Below are 19,442 nucleotides of genomic sequence, written 5' to 3' on the forward strand. Positions count from 1 at the left end.
GTCTCTGTCTCTTTCTGTAGCCGTGCTTGTCTGTCTGTCTGTTTGTCTGTCTGTCTGTCTCTCTCTCTCTCTCTCTCTCTCTCTCTCTCTCTCTCTCTCTCTCTCTCTCTCTCCATGCCTCTGTCTCTCTGGATTTCATGAAAACCTGTTGGTCTTTCCCCCGCCTTGGCCTTTTGTCCAGTGTCCTGATAGTGGACACGTGGACAGCCTATATATGTGCTTCTCTCATCTGACCTTCTCACAGAACGTGCTTTTAAGTAGAAAAGCAGGAGGCAGGGAAGGAACCTCCTAGGTCCCCTGGTTCTTTTCTTTCCCTCTGCTGCCCTGGGCCGAGGTTGGCCCCAGACACAGCATCCTGCCTCCTGGTCCACCTTTGGTCGCCGGGCTTGCTGAGCTCTTTAGGAAGTCGCCTCTGTATGTATGTAGCAGGATGACTTTCAGAGTCTGACACCGAGAAGGATTCTCTGGAGAGCTTGTTAAAGGGGTCAGGTTCAGTGGCTGGACGTGCAGGCCGGAGCAAGAGTCACATTCTAAACGAGTGACCCCCTGAGGCCGCCCTCTGCCCTCAGAATCCCCGAGGGACAGTTCTGTGAGAACCCCCGCCATTTCCGTGGGATTCCCAAAGAACTTGTGTCTGGCATATTACATTTCAAGACCATATGCCATTGGTCATGCTTTTTGATGATGTTAAAAATTTCTGTTTAATTTTTTTTTTTTGGCTTTTTGGGTCACACCCTGTGATGCTCAGGAGTTCCAACTGGCTCTGTGCTCAGAAATTACTCCTGGTGGTGCTTGGGGGACCATATGGGATGCTGGGAATCAAACTTGGGTCAGCCGCCCTACCCACTGTGCTATCGCTCCAGCACCTCTGTTTAATTTTTGTGAGAATTTTTTTTCATCTTTTCTGATTGCTTGTTTTGTTTTGGGGCCACACACAGTGGGGCTCAGAGGTTATGCCGGGCTCTACCCTCAGAGATGACTCCTATCTGTGCTCGGGGGACCATATGGGATGCCGGGGATTGAACCTGGGTTGGCCCCATGCCAGGCAGTATGCTCTACTCTCTGTACTAGTGTTCTGGCCCCTGGAATTTTTTTTAAGTAATAGAACATCCCAGCTTTGCATAAAGAGTGAACCAAATAGAAATTTTATCTTCCACGCAGGGCTTTCCTTCTCCATCGTAAGCTACTGTCCTTTTGGGTCTTTTTTTCCAAAAAAAATTTTCTTTTTGAATTTCGTTGAAACCCAAACTCAGGGCTCACTCCTGTCAGTGCTCAGGGGACCATCGTAGCTGCCAGAAACTGAACCTGGGTCAGGTACATGCAAGGCAGGTGCCCAACCCCATTGTACTGTGTCTCCAGCACTTCAGCTGCTTTTCTGGATGGTTCATCCTGGGGGCCAGTGGTGGGGTGTGATGGTTCACACCTCTCTTGCCCTTGCACGAGTCTACCTCGTTGGGTTTTGAGGTGCGCTTTTAATGGTCTTTCTGCCTCTCCTCCAGGTGCCAGCCTGCTCTTCCTGTGTCTGGCAGTTCCTCTTTCTCCCTTCCCAACTTCTCTCCTTCCTAGCTGCTTTCCTCTCTTCTCTGGCTAGGAGATCAAGTAATCCGTCCGTGTGGACTGTCACCCACCCACGGGCTCCTGGCCGGTCCCACTCTGGGCCCTGTGAGCCCCGCGCATGAGCAAGCAGTGCATGGGCTTGTGGTCTTGGTTCTGGTGACTAGACCTTGGGGCCGCTCCCTTGTTCTTTGGCTGCGTTCTGGAGCCCGCATGTGCATTGGGGTGGGTGAGGCGGGGACGGGCGGTGGGGTGAGGAGTGGGGTGGGGGGGTCGCCTGTTCCATGCCCTGGAGGGTGCGGTCTCGGCAGTGTCTCTTTGGGTGATGCTTGGTGCCCGGGCTCTGTACTCAATGGACAGCCATGCCGATGGACCCGCTCCCCTCACCCAGCCACTCCCCTGCCCTGCAGATCTGGCAGTGTGGCAGAACCCTGGAGACGCACCCCTGCTCACACATCAGCCACGTCTTCCCCAAGCAAGCTCCCTACTCACGCAAAAAGGCTCTGGCCAGAGTGTACAGCTGAAGAGAAGGACCACATGGAGGGCGGGATTCACAACTCCCGAAGAAAAAAAAAACAGGTTCCACAAAGAGCCGAGATCATCAGGAAGTCCCAGATGGGGTAGGTACCGCATCCCGCCTCCCCCAGATGGAACCCCGGTGACCAGAAGCCTCTACAAGCACAGCTCGAGTATGCGGGAACTAGGACTTTTCCTCAAAACTGCGTGGCCGCTTACGCGGCCATGCGACATCTCTCTATATGCAAAGTGATCCATGGGAAGTAAACCACCCAACGTTTCTCCCTGAAAATCAGAGTCAAGTTTGGAGCACGGCCACAGCCCCAGAAACACAAGGACTTAATGCATAACCCAGCAGCTTGGAGCAGAAAAGTGAATGGACTATGCGTTAATCCAGGCCATCAAATCTGCCGGAGGGGAAAGGGTGTTGCCCCATTCGCCCTCTCCTCTCTGGAAAGAAGGATGGCAGCCGCATGGGAGCCTTGTGGACAGCAGGTGTGAGCCGGGGGTGTGGGGGCGACTAAAACCTCATGGGGAGGGGGACGTTCCGGTCCGTCCTCCACGCTCTACCGAGGTCACCAGTTGCCCCCCACGAGCGGCTCTCCAGCACGGCCACAGCCCTAGAAGCACAAGGACTTAATGCAGAACCCAGCAGCTTGGAGCACAAAAGTGAAAGGACTATGTGTTAATCCAGGCCATCATGTCTGCCCGGAGGGGAAAGGGTGTTGCTCCCTTCCACCCTCCTCCCTCTGGAAAGAAAGATGGCGGCCACATGGGAGCTTTGTGGACAGCAGGTATGAGCCGGGGGTGTGGGGGCAACTAAAACCTCATGGGAAGTGGGGCGTTTTGGTCCGCCCTTCACGCCCTACCGAGGCCACCAGTTGCCCCCCACTAGCGGCTCTCCAGCACGGCCACGACTCCAGAGCACAGAAATCAATTTCTTAACTATCTGACTTTCAGTAGAAATACTTCCAGGGTCAATAAGTAAAATAGCAGAAATCCAAAACCAACATTTAATTCTTGAACCCAGCTGTAGAAAGCAAATCACTTCACAATACTTTTTCAGCATGTCTGATTTGGGGGGTGGGTAAACTCTAAATAATAGTGGTGAATCTTTTATTGAAACAGTGAATCTAATCAAAGCAGATAGTGTGTTAACTAGAATTCATCTGCCTCACAGGGACTGGGAGGGGTGGGGGGTGGGGTTTTATTGGGGTTCTTCATGGTAAAAAATAAGTATTGGTAAAGGGAAATGTGTTTGATATTTGCATGACTGAGACCTAAACCTGAAAGCTTTGTAACCTTTCCCACAGTGATTCAATAAATAAATAAATTTTTAAAAAAATAAATAAAAATAAAATAATAAATAAATAAATAAAAGTATACCAAAAAAAAAAGGCTCTGGCCAACAGTGTCTGCGCTACTGAAGTGTGGCTGGATGAGTTCAAGGAGCTCTTCTACCACCGCAACCCCCACGCACGCCTGGTGAGCTCCTCCCCCCCGCCCCGTCTGCCTTCACCCCTGCAGGCCTCCTCAGAACCAACCCCCCCCTTCCTCCCCCCTCCTCCCTCCACCCTCCATGCCCGCACATCCACTTCCAGAGGGAGAAGCGCCTTGGGCCTTGGTGAGGTCATTGAGGGACTGCTTGATTCCTCCATGGTTGTGATGACCCTCTGCTGATGTCTCTTGATGCCCACTCGGCCTTGAGAATCATACCCAGCAGCTCATGCTGCCCACCCCAGGTTGGGGGACCCTGAGCTTGTTGCTTCTAGGAAAATCAGGGCTGGGTTTCAGCTACCTCCAGCCACTGCATGTTCTTCAGATCGTGGGTATTTCTGTCGTGGAGGGGAGGTCAGGCCCCATGCCATGGTCGCCAGGGCCTCTTCCTGACTCTGCACTCAGGGATCATGCCTGGTGATTTTTTTTCTGGGAACCAAATGAGGTGGCAGGGACCAGGGCAGGGTGGCCACCTGCCAGGCAAGCGCCCTGCCCTTTGCATGAGCTCTCTGGTTCCTGTTTACTTTTGACCCCCACCTGGAGGTGCTTGGGGTCTACCCTTGACTCAGTGCTGGGGGTTCCCTGCCGTGCCGGGAGTCAGACCTGGGCCTCCTGTATGTGCTCTTGACCATTGAGCTATCTCCTCAACACAGAGTATGTATGTGTGTGTGAGAGTGTGTGTGTGTGTGTGTGTGTGTGTGTGTGTGGTGCCGGGGATGGGTCATGCATATGTGCGCTATCTCATCTCATCCCAGCCCCGTCTCTTGGCTTTGCATGCGTGTCTACCTCAGCCAGCCTTCCTCAATCTGTCCCATTGAAGAAGTGCTGTGTGTCCAGGGATGCCCACAGGGCTGGGGTTTGGGGCTCCCATCATGTCCTAGGCGCTTCATGACCATCGAGGTGCACTGGGTCTCCCCAGGCTGGAGCTGGGCAACGGGGAACCCTGTGTGTGTGTGTGTGCGCGCGCATGTGTGTGTGTGTGGGGGGGGGGTGGTACCCCGCTGCCACAGCTCTCTCCCTGGGCACCCACCCACACCTGCATAGCTGGGGCTTGGGGGCATCATCACGCCCCAGGACTGGGGTGGGGTGGAGTGGGGGGCTGTGGAGGACCTTCAGGCTGACCGCATGGACCCCCCTCAGGAGTCCTTTGGCGACGTGACCGAGAGGCAGCAGCTCCGTGAGAAGCTCAAGTGTAAGGACTTCAGGTGGTTCCTGGAGAACGTGTATCCTGAGCTGCACGTGCCCGAGGACCGGCCCGGCTGCTTCGGGATGGTGAGAGGGCTGCGACCGGCAGGGATGCCGGCAGGGTCCCCACCCCCTGCATGGGGCAGGTCCTCGGTGGGGTCCCTTGGGCTCCCCAGCCCCGGCCCTCCCCTGTTGTATCCCCTGGCTCTTCCCCTCCCCCGGCTGGGTTTGGCTCTCAGCTCGCTCACGTGGGAGCATGTGAACGAGAGTCCGGTTCTGCCTGTGATTTTGTGCATGAGGAGACTGAGGCTTGCCTGGACTCTCCACACCACCTCTACCCATCACATCACTTCACACCCGAGTCTCAGTGTCTGGGCCAGTCAGTCATTCCCACCTCAGGGGTCCTTGGGGACCAGAGGGGGGGGTAGAGGAGGATGGGGCAGGAAAAGGAGAGTCACTTCTGCTGTTCACCAAAAGAAAGAGAAAAAAATCTTTGGGGGGGGGGCAGAGAGATAGTCCCGGGGTTAAGGTTAAGCTTTGCCCTCTGTGTGGCCAACCCTAGTTTGATCCCCGGTGCCAGACGTGCTCCCCTGAACACCGTCAGGAGTGGCCCTTGAGTACCTCGAAGTATGGCCTAAATACCTGTTTCCCACCCCCCACAACCCCTGCACACAAATGGGAAGTATTTGGGCTGTGGGAGTTGGGGTTGGGCTTCACCCGGTGGTGCTCAGGGGTCACTCATGATGGTGTTGGCGTCAGACTGGGGCTTGGTTGCCTGCCTGGCAAGTGCCCTCACCCCCCAGACCCTCTCCAGCCCCAGTGCGATTCACTCTGGAGAGAAAATACGCCAAGGTAGAGACTCCCCTCTCCTGGGCTGCACGGCTGGGCGACGCTGGTTCCCCCATTCTGGAAGCCCTTTGGTCAGCGCCCAGCAGGCTCTGAATACATTCAAATCCTTGGCCACTGTGAAGTGTCCAGGTCTCCCGAGGTGCCGAGAGGATCAGGAGGCCGTCGTGGGCTGCCTGCCCCAGGGAGTGTGTCACTCTTGCTCGCCCTGCCTCTGTCTCCTGCATCCCCACCCCACCCCACCCCGTCCCACTGCATTTCTCTTTTGTCCAAGCGCAGCCCTGGAGGGGATGATGGGGCATGATGCTCTTCAGGCCTTTGCACGTGACCAAACTGGGCACTATCCCCAGCACCCCATAGCATTCCCCACCAAGCACCACCAGGTGTGATCTCTGAGCACAGAGCCAGAAGTAAGCCCTGAGCATTGCTAGATGTGATGGTCCCCTCCTTCCCCCCCAAAAAAAATCCAAAATGAATAAATTAATAATAGGTAAAAATATCAGAAGCTCTTATTTATTTGTTTCTTTTTGGTGTGGGGGCCATGCCTGGCAGTGCTCAGGGATTTACTCCAGGCTCTGCGCTCAGTGATCACTCTTGGCGGTGCTCAGGAGGTCCTGTGGGGTGCTGGGGTTTGTCCATGTGCAAGGCCAGCCATCTGACCTGCTGTACTATCGCTCAGGTCCCAGAAGCTCTTACTTTTGGGCCTGGTTCTTGTGCCGGGCCCTCCTCACTCCCTGTTTCTCCTCCCGCAGCATCCTGGGTTGACTCAGTTGTGTGTAAACCTGAACTGGAAACTCCCCTTATGTTTCTTGGTAGCTCCAGAATAAAGGACTGCAAGGACTCTGCTTTGACTATAATCCTCCTGATGAAAACCAGATTGTGGGGCACCAGGTCATTCTGTACACCTGTCACGGCCTGGGCCAGAACCAGGTAGGTGACGTTTCTCTCTGGAAAAAGGAAGCAGGGGGCCTTGGATTCAAGGTCTTGGGAGCCTCTTAAAGAGGGAAATTGGAGAAAATCTATGTGTGTTATTGTTTTTTAATTTTTTTTTGTTTATTGAATCACTGTGGTATACAGTTACAGGCTTTCATGATTGAGTTTCAGTCATACAATGATCAAACACCCATCCCTCCGCCAGTGCTCATTTTCCACCACCAATGTTCCCAGTGTCCCTCCTGCCACCCCCATCCCCTGCCTCTATGGCAGACAATTTCCTTCTTACTCTCTCTCTGCTCTTGGGCATTATGGTTTGCAGTACAGATACTGAGAGGCCATTATGTTTGGTCCTTTATCTACTTTCAGCACATCTATGTGTGTTTTTTAAAAAGTGAATATTTGACCTCTTCAATTTATAAAGGTAATAGAGACTCATTGTAAAATATTTGAGAAATAGAAAGTGAAGCAAGTGTGCCCGAGAGGAACTGGAGAAACGCCTTAGGATGAAGATGGGTTTCTTGTCCCTCTTTCTCCTATGCAGACTCTGGCTTCTGTGTTTTAATTAATTGTCATCATTGAATGTTTATGGTTTATACTTGATGATTTCCTCTTGCATGATCCATGCATGCTCCGATGTCTTTTTTGGGAATATTGTGCCTTTTGGCCTCTTGGTGGTTCACATCATGTAGTTCTTTGTTTGTTTTTATTTTTGTTTTTGAGTCACACCTGGGGTTACTCAGGGGTTACTAACGGCTCTGCACTCAGGAATCACTCCTGGCAGTGCTCAGGGGACCATATGGGATGCCAGGGATTGAACTCAGGTCAGCAAGGCTAACACCCTCTCCACTGTATTATCCCTCTGGCCCTGCACCATGTAATTCTGGAGCGGTGAGATGAACTGATTCTCTGCGTGCAAAGGTGATACAGACTCATTGTAGAACATCTGGGAAATAGAAAACGGAGCAAGCAGTGCCTGATAGGACCCAGAGAAACCCGTTTGTGCAGTTATGACTAACCGTGCACCAATACCTACAGTTAGAGGAAGAAAAAGGAAAACCCTGCAGATCTGGGTCGGCTCAGGAGGGCACCTACTTGGCCGGAGAGGCTGGATTCCAGCACCCTGTCTCCCTGTGTGACCCAGGCCTGCCCTCTCCCTGGCAGTGCAGTTCCTGCCTGCACAGGACATTTTAGTGATTCCACAGTGCCATTGCTTTGGATCAAACTCCCTCGAGTTTGCTGGGAAGAGGCAGAAAAGCCCAGAGAAGAGAAAGGGCAGCTCAGGCCTCAGAGTTGCCCACTCGGCTACTGAGACCGTCCATTTTCTGGCCAGCTCAAGGGTAGGGACAGCGTGGGGTCACAAACACCCAGGGAAGAAGCAGAGCATGAGAAGGGGGCCTTGGGGAACTCTGGCCAGACACTCACAGACCCTCAAAACTGGACACTCAGGCTCTCTGCCTGGCCTCTGTGCTCTGATCCTGCCTGGTGTCCATCCATTCTTCCACGGCCGACAGTAACCGTTGCCCACGGACGGCTCCTTTGCAGTTCTTCAAGTATACATCCCAGAAGGAGATCCGCTACAACACCCACCAGCCCGAGGGGTGCTTGGCGGTGGAGGCGGGCGGGGAGAGCCTGGTCATAGAGCTCTGCCAGAACCCGGTCCCCGAGAACCACTACTTCCTCCTGCGCTAGGTGAGTGGGCAGTGTCATCTGTGCTGTCAATCTTGGGGCTGAAGTAGACCCCGGGAGTCTCAGGGAGGAGCAGGCCCCAGGCATGCTGTGATAAGGGACATGCTGGGAATGGGGGTGGGGTGGGATGGGGAACTGTTGGCGCCTTTGTCTTGCAGGATCCCTAATGCTTGGCCTGTCTTCTCTAGTTCACTTGGAGTTGCTGGGGGCTGGGCGGGGCTTGGGACCGGCCTGGGGGCTGCTGCTGCTGCTGCTTGAATGTGGTCTCCTTAAAGCAGATGTGAGGGCAGATCCTGCGGGGGGGAGGGTTGGGGTGGTGGGGAAACTGTTTTACTTCTGTAAACCTCACCCCCATTTTCCCCAGCTCTGGAAACAGGGGGAGCGGAAGGGGAGATGGTCACAGGGGTCACCAAAGCACACACCCAGCCCTGGATTTATCCCACGTGGCCCCTCCTGAACTTCACCATTTACAGCCCTGGAGGTCCCGAGCATCACTGGGATGGCCCTGGTGGCCCCCAGCACCAGTGAGAACATACGTCTGACTTTTATGTTCGTGTGTAGACGTGAGGATGGCACTGTATGTACATGGTGTGTGTATGCATGTGTATAGATGTGTGGATTGTACTGTATGTGCATGTGTAAAAGTGTGCATTTTTATGTGTGTGCACGTGTATGTAAAAGTGAAGATGGACTATGTGTATGCATGTATGTGTGCACACTTTTGTTCACATATGTGTAGAAATAAGGGTAGCACTTTGTGTGAGCACCAGGCCTGGCTTCTTAAACTGTAGATCAAGACTACACACGGGGTTTGCATAACTTAAAAGATACTTGTTTTACTTTAAATTTATTTATGACGAAGGGGTCTGGAGCGATAGCACAGCAGGTAGGGTGTTTGCCTTTCAGGCGGCCAACCCAGGTTCAATTCCCAGCACCCCATATGGTCCCTTGAGCACTGCCAGGAGTAATTCCTAAGTGCAGAGCCAGGAGTAACCCCTGTGCATCGCTGGATGTGACCCAAAAAGAAAGAAAAAATCAAATAAATTTATTTATGATTTATCAAATAAATATTTGTATCCTTATTTTACATACCTCAAAATCAGGGGCCACGGAAAAAATTTCCTAACAAAAAGAGGTTGCTAATGGAAAACTTTAAGAAGCTCATAGAGAGAGAGAGAGAGAGAGAGAGAGAGAGAGAGAGAGAGAGACAGAGAGACAGAGAGAGAGAGAGAGAGAGTGGGAGAGGAAGAAGGAGGAGAAAGAGAAACTTTATTATACATAATAGAGATTGAATAATAACAGTAAAACCTGAAAAATTGCCAGAAACAAGGACTAATAAGTTACTGTAGCATCAGACAGTAGAAGTCAGAGCAATTGAGTGGTAGGCATTTCTTGGGGAAGTTTAGGAAATCATAAATTGGTGGCAGAGGAGAGAGAGGAGGAGGACTGGGCCACTCTCCCTGACAACCACCATCCTGTTACCACGACTATTTCAATAAGTGGATCCATCATAGTCTGTGTGGGTGTGTGGCATTGGGCGGGGCGGGTCCTGCCAGGAATGGCTCGTGCTTCTGGATGATGAGGAATCCGTGCCATGGGGTCTCACCATGTCCAGAGCCTGTCACTGCCCACCCATGGTGCCTATCCCATCTATACCCCCTCTGCAGTGCCCCCCAGGAAGAGCCCCCCACCTTGCCCCAATGCTATGTGAGTTCCCACCCCTAGTGGCCAGTCGATGTTTCAGGATAAGGACCTACAAACCTCCAGGTATTTTCTAAGCCTCTCAAGGACTGGATGGACCTTTTCTGCCCAGAGCCTCACCCCAGTGTGGAACCCTTCACTGCCCACAGGCTCCCCAGACAGCACAAGCCCACAGTGACCCTGTGCCCCACCATCAGAGATGGATTTGATTCTCAGCCCAGCGAATGTGAGAGGGGGAGATGTCAGAGCTACAGGAGACAGCCGCAGACCACTGGGGCCTGAATGTGCTCAGGGAAGGGAGGACAGGGGCACTCGGGGGTGCCATAGTGGACACGGGCGATATGGGGGAGTTGGGGTTCCTTTCAGGCTGCAGGACTCGTGAGGGCAGCGTGGCCAGGCTGAGTGGCCCTAGTTGGGAGTGTGTGTATTGAGAGGGATTTCCAGAACAGGCTGGGAGCAACATGAGAGAAGCGTCCAGCTTCCGCAAGGCCAAGTCTGGTGTCCAGCTCCCAATAGGATGGACTGAGTCTCAGAGAAAGGGGCAGAGCTGGGATGGGGAGATTCTGTGGGGTCATTAAGAGCCCTCCAGGGCTCAGAAAGGGAAGTCTCTGTGCAACACGGGGAACTGGTCAGGGACTGACTGGGTCTGGGGGCTCAAAGGCCCCACAAACTGGCTACTGCCAGTCTGGGAGGAAGCAGAGACAGAAGGACAGAGCGAACGTGGACAACGGATATGGGGGGAGCAAGAACTCTGCGGGCCTGAGGAGAGGAGAGGGGAAGGGCAGGGAGGGCAGGGGCTCCAAGGAGAGAAAGTAGAGGGGCCTGGGGAGGGAGGGGCGGTGAGGACAGCAACCAGGACAGCCCCTCTGCCAGGCTCGCTGGGCTCCCACAGCAGCAGCCAGGCCAGACCTAGGGGTGCTCAGGGGCTAATCCTGGCAGCTGCAGCTCAGCCTGGGCACGGTGGGACGTGATCTCTTGGAATGAGAAAGTCGTGGACTGAGCTATGGGAGACCGAAAGGGTCAGTGCTCCTGGCCCACCTCGGGGCCCACAGAGTTCCAAGCCACCATCGTCGGTAGGGGGCAGTGCCCGAGGGTCCGGGTGGGGGTGGGGAGGCCCGTCAGGCCCACCAGGGCAGAGGCTGGTGCAGCCTTCATCCTGAGGTTGCCCGGGAGCTATAGGTTTCCCCCTGGCCAATGGGGTTGCAGCCCCGAGGCCACGCTCCCATCCCTACCTATAAAAAAAGCTCGTGGCCCCGCCCCTCGGGGCACCCTCTCTCAAGGATGCTTGAGAGGGAAGTGGCCCCAACACACCTTCCCCCTGTTGACCCTTCGAGGGGTCATCTAGGGGTCACCTCCAGATGGTGACCCTTCTACGGGTCATCTACGGGTCACCTCTAGGGGTCATCTCTAGGGGATCTTTGGAAATTGGCAGAGCACAACGGACGGTAAGAAAAGGCCCTGCGTTGGCCCTGCACTGGTCAGTGTATGGCCCCGAGGCCACAGGATCAAGCCCGGGCCCATTTCCAGCAAGTCTTCCGGCAGTTTTGTCCCCAGCAGCCTCTGTCCTCGTCAGGGTCTCCCGGGACTCTGGGATGGGAGTCCCCAGAGAGCCCCTCTCCAGGACCTGTCCGTTCCTGTCCCCAGAATAGCACCTCCTGGGCTTCTGCTGTCCAAAGACCTGGGTGGCTGGACACTGGCTCCCCAGCTCAGGAAACAATGGGGGTGGGAGCTCAGGAGAATGCTGAGGAGCTGCCTCAGTGGCGCTGGGGAGTCAAAGCAGGGTCCCCGGGTGCGCAGACCCCTCACCACAGACCCTCCTGCCAAAAACCTCTTACCGTGCGACCACACTCTTCCCCCTAAGTTAGGACTGAAAGAGATGGAAGAACAGAATTTTAAAACATCAGATATATCTTGTAAAGGCGGAGAGTCACATGGCAGTGCCTCATCCGTTAGGGTGAATGATTTGGGCTGGTGCTTGGCACCAGGAGTTTAAAGCCTGTGATGTCTGAGGAGGGCAAGGCAGGGAGGAATCACCCAGAGTGTCCCGAGGCCACACACACATCCCTGCCTATAGAAAACACTCCTGGCACGCCCCTCGGGACACCCTCTCTCAAGGAGGCTTAAGGGAGAAGTGGCCCCAATGCACCTTCCGCATGTTGACCCTTTCCCTAGGGGATCATTGGAAATCGGCAGAGCATGAAAAGATGGTAATAAAAAGTGCTAGGTCGGTGCTAACCCGCAAGCCGAGGGCCATGCGCTGGTTCTGCACTGGTCAGTGTGTGGCCAGGAGGCCCAGGATAAAGCCTCCGCCCATTGACAGCCACGTTTTCAGGCATTCTTGTCCTTCAGCAACTTCTGCCCTCGCCAGGGTCTCTCGGGACTCTGGGATGGGAGTCCCCAGAGACCCTCTCTCCAGGCCCAGTTTCCTCCTGCCACCAGAATAGGATCTCCTGGGTTCCCACTGATCAAAGAACTGGGTGGCTGGACACTGGCCCACCCAGCTCAGGAAATGATGGGGGTGGGATCTCAGGGCAGCACTGAGGAACTGGGGAGTCAAAGCAGGGTCCCCGACTCCCAGACCCCTCATCACAGTCCCTCCTAGCAGTGGGTCTAACTGTGCGAAAACACCCCTTCCCTCTTGTTTGGGACAGAAAGAGCTGAAAGAACAGAATTTTAAAACATCAAGTGTATCTTATAAAGGCGGAAGATTGCTTGGAAAAGCGTCATCCTTTAGGGGAGAGTGATTTGGGCTGGTACACAGCACCAGGAGCTTGAAGCCTGTGATGTCTGACGAGGGCAAGGCGGGGAGGAGTGACTTTGTGTGTTGAGGGAGGGGCCCTGTGAATGGGGCACTGTGACAGGGGAGACAGGCTGGGAGCAGGAGCTGGGCGAGTCTCCCCGTCCCTCCGCACCTGTGTCCTGCTCCGCGGGCAGCCAGAGGAGATGGGGTCTGCTGTCCACTCCCCAGAATGTTACGACCATGAAAATGCAGAGAGCTCCAGGGCCGGGACATAGAACGCTTGTTTCTAGTTGTCCCTCGTGTCCCTGCCAGCACTGCCAGGAGGGCTCCAGTGGGTCCAAACCAGGAAAGAATCCAATTTGTAAGGGGCCCAGAGCAACAGATGGCGGTGAGAAATGAGCAGCCCCCGAGATGAGCAGGAGGAACCAAGAGTCGGGGCTGTGGACCATGAAGTTTGGGTGGGGTTGAAGGTCTGGGGTCCTTGACTGTCTGCTTCCTCTCAGGTTTACCGGCCTCTGGGTGCCCCCGAAACAGTCACATCGTTGACAACATTTCCAAGGACAGGTGGAGGCAGGAGGTTCCAGGAACAACGGGTGAACCCAGAGAACAACTGCGGATGCGAGTGGGGGCCGAGGGTGAGAGAAGCGGGCGCAGCACCGCCTGGAGTCTGAGGGCTGAGGGGTGGCCAGCCGGGAGCCCGGCCAGGATTGAGTTGTGTCTCAGCAACAGTGGAAGGGGTCTGGGTAACATTCCCCAGTCTTGGAGCTGGGCGAGTCTCCTATCATCTCCAATTATCACCTACCATTCCAACATGTCTTCACTGCGAGCCGACGAAAAGTTGCTGTACACCAAGAGTTTTGTGAGAGGGTGCAGGATTTGCTGGCCATCAGCTCCCCTCCACCCTAGGGTATTTTTGGGGCATAACACTTCAGCCTTCTGGGCTGTGACTTTCCTGGTCTGTGAAATGGGCTGGTGAGACCCCCTGTGAGGCCAAGAGCCTGCCTTGGGTGATGGGAGGAAGGACAGGTGAGAATGCTGTAACTGAGGGCTGTGGTGGCACTGACTGGCCCACACTACACAGAGGGGTCTGGAGTTGGCAGTTGCCAGGTAGGAATCAGGGTCCGAGGCAGAGGGAGACCCAACTCCTACGCTCTGGGACAAAGCACCCATGGGGGCCTGTGGGTGAGGGTCCGAGCCCTGCATCTCCTGGCTGGGATGTAGTCGGCCCTCCTGCCTGTCCTCAGAGACACTGTCCTACCTCCCCCAGATGCCAGGGCAGGACGAATAGGTGCAGTGCCAGTGGCCTCCCTGGGGCCGATCTGCTGGTACCTGGACATGCACATAGCTGCCGACAAGAGCACCTGGATGCCCGCAGTCACCTGGGCTCCAAGGAGGAGCAGCTGTACCAGCGTATGCTGCGGCAGAAGCAGCCCATAGACCAGCTGCTGCAGGTGCCACCAAGGCAGCAGGCCCTGCTGGAGGCCGCCATCAGGGAGCTGAGGGAGACCAGGTGAGAGAGGGGCCACGGGCTCAGGGGCAGGAAGGCCCTAGACCTGCCTCCTCAGCTAGTGCCTTCACCCCAGGTGCTCTTCTGTGGGACTCAGCAGGAGAAACAGCAGCTGCAGAACCTGGTGAAAGGGAAAGGAGACCCGGAAAAGGGTGAGTGACAGGGAGAAGCCCCTGTGGGTCAGAGGGCGGGGCTACTGGAGAGGGGAGCCAGGCGGCCCCACCCCCAGCCCCCCACCTCCCTTGCTTGGCTGAGACCCTAATGCTGCCCCACATCCCATCCACTCCAAAGGGATTGGCGTGGAGACGAACAACACACAGGTGCTCCTGGACACAAAACGTGAGGAGCTGGAGGCCACAGAGAAGGAGGAGGCGCAGGGGGCCAGGCAGGAGGAGTGCCAGAGTCCAGGAGCTGGAGGAGACAGTCCAGTCCCAGGGGGCTGGGACCATGACCTGTGTGAGATCCGGAGACGCTCCTGTTGCTGTCCTTAAGGAAGAGGAGTCCACCGTCATCGGACCCAGGTCCTGTAATGACCCGCCGAAAATCCAGAAAACGCAGCTGGTCAGCAAGAGCTCCACTGGCAGCCTGACACCCAGCTGACACCTCGATTTTACTGCACCGACGCACCCTGCCGCTCTCACCCAATTGATCTAGCCCAGCCCCGTCCTCCCCACGCCACCCGAGTTCTGCCTTCTTCCTCTGCCCTTTGCTCTTCTCCCTCCACTAGAACCAGGGATATCCCTCCCTGCAAGACCAGGGATCGGGGCAAAGGCACAACTATTCTCCATCTCAAGACACAGGATATCAGGGGGACAGTAAAATCTCCTTCCACTAGACCCAGAGATGTCGGGGAAAAAATGTCCCCACCCCTGGTCCCCCAGGGATCAGGGGGCACAGTTTCCCCTCCACTAGACCCCGGGAGCAGGGGGACAGAAATGTCTCACCCCCTAGACCCCAGGGATCGGGGGCTAGAGATGTCCCCCCCACTAGACGCCAGGGATCAGGGGGGCCAGAGACGCCCCCTCACTAGACACCAGGGATGGGGGGCCAGAGATGTCTCCCCCAAAACTGGATGCCAGGGAACGGGGGGGCCAGAGATGTCCCCCCACCACTGGACGCCAGGGGTCGGGGGGGCCAGAGAGGTCCCCCCACCACTGGACGCCAGGGATCGGGGGCGCAGAGAGGCACCCCAGCACGGGACGCCAGGGATCGGGGTGGGGGCCAGAAAGGCCCCCACCAAACTGGACGCCAGGGATCAGGGGGGCCAGAGAGAGACCCCCCCCCCACTCTACGCCAGGGATTGGGGAGGGCCAGAGAGAGAGGCCCCCCCACTAGATGCCAGGGATCGGGGGGGCAGAGAGAGAGGCAACCCCCCCACTGGACGCCAGGGATCTGGGGGAGCCAGAGAGAGAGGCCTCCACACTGGACGCCAGGGATCTGGGGGGCCAGAGAGAGGCACCCCCACCACTGGACGCCAGGGATCGGGGGGGCAGAGAGAGAGGCACCCCCACCACTGGACGCCAGGGATCGGGGGGGCCAGAGAGAGAGGCCCCCCACCACTGGACGCCAGGGATCGGGGGGGTGCCATTAAGAGAGGCCCCCCCACCACTGGATGCCAGGGATCGGGGGATGCCAGAGAGAGGACGCCCCCACCACTGGACGCCAGGGATTGGGAGGATACAGATAGAGACTCCCCCCCATGGACGCCAGGGATCGGGGGGGCAGAGAGAGGCCCCCCCCACCACTGGACGCCAGGGATCGGGGGAGCCAGAGAGAGAGGCACCCCCACCACTGGACGCCAGGGATCGGGGGGAGCCAGAGAGAGAGGCCCCCCCCACCACTGGACGCCAAGGATCGGGGGGTGCCATTAAGAGAGGCCCCCCCCCACCACTGGACGCCAGAGATCGGGGGATGCCAGAGAGAGGACCCCCCACCACTGGACGCCAGGGATTGGGAGGAGACAGATAGAGACTCCCCCCCCACGACCACTGGACGCCAGGGATGGGGGGGGGGCAGAGAGAGAGGCCCCCCCACTGGACGCCAGGGATCGGGGGAGCAGAGAGAGAGGTCCCCCCCACTGGGCGCCAGGGATCGGAGGGGCCAGAGAGAGAGGCCCCCCCACCAGTGGACGCCTGAGATCGGGGTGGGGCCACAGAGAGAGGCCCCCCCCACGAGTGGACGCCAGGGATCGTGGGGGCCAGAGAGAGAGGCCCCCCCACCACTGGACGCCAGGGATAGGGGGGTGCCATTAAGAGAGGCCCCCCACCACTGGACACCAGGGATCGGGGGAGGCCAGAGAGAGGCCCCCCACAACTGGAAGCCAAGGATCGGGGGGGCCGAGATGTCCCCCCCACTAGGCCCCAGGGACCGGAAGGGCCGAGATGTCCCCCTCCACACTAGGCCCCAGGAAACAGTGGGGAAGAAATGTCCCCCTCCACAAGATCCGAGGGATCAGGATGGCAGATATATCCCCCCAGCACTAGCAAACAATGATTTGGAGGTCAGAAGTCACAACTCAGCTCTCCCCTCCCCATTGTGGGGTCCTGTTTCTGCGCATGACAGCCCTGAAGCTTGGCCGCTGGTACCATACAGTGACCGGATTCTACACACTCTTTGGGGCTGTTTGGGGACTTTGTATTGCTGGCTGAGAAGAGGGGAAGGAGGAAGGCGGGCTTTCTCCCTGACTGCCACTGTCTGATTTTCACGATTGTTGCAATAAATGGATCTATCCCAGGCCTGTGTGGGTGTGTGTGTCACTGGGCGGGGCAGGTCTGGCCAGTAGTTGACAATTGCTTCTAGATTGTGGGAAGCCTTGGCCATGTCACCATGCCAAGACGCTTCACCTGCCTGCCCCTGTGTGAAGCCTGTCAATGACCCCAGGAGAGTCCACCCCAAGGGTTGAAGGTCTCAATCACGGATGCGTCCCCAGGAGGGAGGGCAGGATGCAGCACCCAGAGCCCTGCCTTCCACTGCAGCACCTCCATGGCCTCCCCTGTCCCTGGTGCCTGTTTCCCCTTTCCCCTCTGCAGTGGCACCAGTGACAGACCCCACTTTGCCCCCTAGTGGCCACATCAGGTTTCTCAGGATGAGGACTTGAAAGTGCTCCTGCAGCAGGTGGGTCCAAGGTGCTGTCCCCTTAACCAGGGTCCCTCTCCATGGCACCCACCCCAGCAGGAAGACAGTGTGTTATCAGTGGAGCAGGATGGGGCCGTGAATGGAACATGTTTCTAGTGTCCCCGAGTCTGTACGGAGCTGATCCCTGATAATAGCGCCCCACTTCTGTGTGGACCATCAGAATCCCTAATACAAGTCCCACTGCCAACATCACAGCACGGTCAGACCCCATGTAATAGAGAACCAGGCCCTGACTCCTCTTTGCTCCTGCACACCTGGACCTGTTGGGACAGCCTTGGCTGAGTGACACTCTACTGGTGACAAGAAGTGTGTCCAGATCCATGTATCAGACCAGATGGCAAAGCCTCAGAAGGCAGAGCCATCCTGTTCCAGTCATTTCCAGGAAATTGGTCAGCCATGCTCCTTCCTGCCTATCACATTCCTACTTGGATGGGAACCAGGGATCGGGGAGGCACCAGGGATCAGCCTGGTAGGGCTGTTCAGGGCAGGCACAGGCAGGTCCCGATTTACCCCTCGGTGCCCAGTTCATAGCCCTTCCCCTCTAACTGCACCATGGGCCTGGGGCCGCCCGTTCACTCTCATGGATCTTCACACCTCACACATATCCTGCACACCCTCTCGAAGCTTCTACTGGGGCTCTGGGCTTAGTTCTCTGTGTCCTGCCTCTGGACCCCTGGGCTCTGGAAACACCAAGTCCAGGTTTTCCTAGAGGTTTGGGGAGCTGGGAGACTGTGGGGATCAGGGGCTTGAGCCCTCTCAACCCTTGCCAGTGGTGAGAGATGTTCTCCCATTGAACGACTGTCTTTGGAGTTTTTCCTTTAAGGATCATACAGAGTATCACCAAGACAGGTGGCACCCAAGAATTTGCTGGAAGCATCCTAGTGTATTCCATGTGTGCAGGCTCTACCCAGCTATCCCCCAAACGGGCAGTAGCAGGTCACAGCATAATTATGTAGGTTGTTTACAGGCTACCTTGATTCTGCGGTAACAACTTTCATCTAACATGCAGTGGTGCCTAGTGCTCTCAGGTGCTCCCACAGTGGTGATTCCCATTTCTACGCTCAGTGTTCGAGCGTTCCTGTGAGCCCCTTCCATCCCTGCTCGGGTAACCTGCTTTCCCTTAGTCTCTTGCTCGGTGAGAGATTTGGGAACCCCATCCGGGTCAGACAGAAGGACAGAGATATATAAATAAAGTTAAGGAAATAGGAGTAGCTTACTGGGGGCGCTCCCGGGCGGAATCTCCGAACCTCAGGTGAGGCAATGGTACACCCGTGCCCTGGGTTAGACTATGGGGGCTATGAAGTTGTCTTGGTCTGGTCCTAGTAATCTGTTCGTGGGTCAATGTTAAGGAACATGGAATGAAGCCTGGTGGCTTCCTGTCACCAAGTGGGCATTAAGTCTTGTCTTCCTCACCTGGGACAAGGTGATCTATGACTCCAGGAATGTTGCTGTCCACTCAGCCGGTTGCCATTTGGTTCTGGTCACCATTTTGTCAGAGCAAACCTCACATTGGATTCTTGTCAAATTCGGTGATTCCTGACTCATCCATCTTCTCCACCTCCTAGACTGGGTCTCTCAGTGGTCCTGCCTAGTTTTTCGCTTCTGCCTCTTGTTGCCTCCTTGGTTCCCTCCCCTTAGGCTTGGCAGACAGAATCATTTGCGAGCCCCCCTTAGCTCACCCCGCTGCGGCTGATCCTGACAAACTATCACCTGCAGGTTAATCTTCTGGCGATGCTCAGTGATGAGTTTGTCTGGGATTGTTTCCCATTTCTCTCCTGACTCTGAGAGATGTCCATTCTACAGTGAGGCCCTCAGGAGTGGCCAAACCTGACCACGGCTGGGCCTGACCAGCCTCCAGCTCACTGGCCCTTCTCGAGTTCATTCTTTCAACTGGCTCAAAGCCCCCTCCCCCTCCTGACTGGTTTGAGTAGAGCAGTGTTCAGTCATTGAAGAAAACACCTTTTCCTCCCTACTGGACACTGAGCAGGCCCAGGGCCCATTGATTGAAAAGACAACTGCAGCCAGGGAGTCAGTTTGGTTCTGGACCCTTACTGCCCATGGCATTCTGGACCTTAAGGAGTTTTTCCACCTGGGTTGCTACTTGAGTTAGAGACCCTCTGCCTGTTCCCAGTCACCACA

General features: G+C 56.1%; 1 protein-coding gene across 1 annotated transcript in view; it reads left to right on the plus strand.

Moving 5' to 3' along the window:
- The window catches only part of LOC130026600 (polypeptide N-acetylgalactosaminyltransferase 12-like), a 65,027-nt gene that overhangs the window by 31,032 nt on the left and 14,553 nt on the right, over positions 1-19,442 (plus strand). The window contains exons 6-11 of the mRNA XM_056117441.1: positions 1,965-2,054; positions 3,469-3,555; positions 4,708-4,839; positions 6,415-6,528; positions 8,077-8,216; positions 8,782-8,808. Coding sequence (XP_055973416.1) covers positions 1,965-2,054; positions 3,469-3,555; positions 4,708-4,839; positions 6,415-6,528; positions 8,077-8,216; positions 8,782-8,808 — 590 coding nt within the window. The remainder of the gene's footprint in view (positions 1-1,964; positions 2,055-3,468; positions 3,556-4,707; positions 4,840-6,414; positions 6,529-8,076; positions 8,217-8,781; positions 8,809-19,442) is intronic.

Source organism: Sorex fumeus, unplaced genomic scaffold (genome assembly GCF_029834395.1).
Source record: "Sorex fumeus unplaced genomic scaffold, SorFum_2.1 ptg000034l, whole genome shotgun sequence".
Taxonomy (NCBI): domain Eukaryota; kingdom Metazoa; phylum Chordata; class Mammalia; order Eulipotyphla; family Soricidae; genus Sorex; species Sorex fumeus.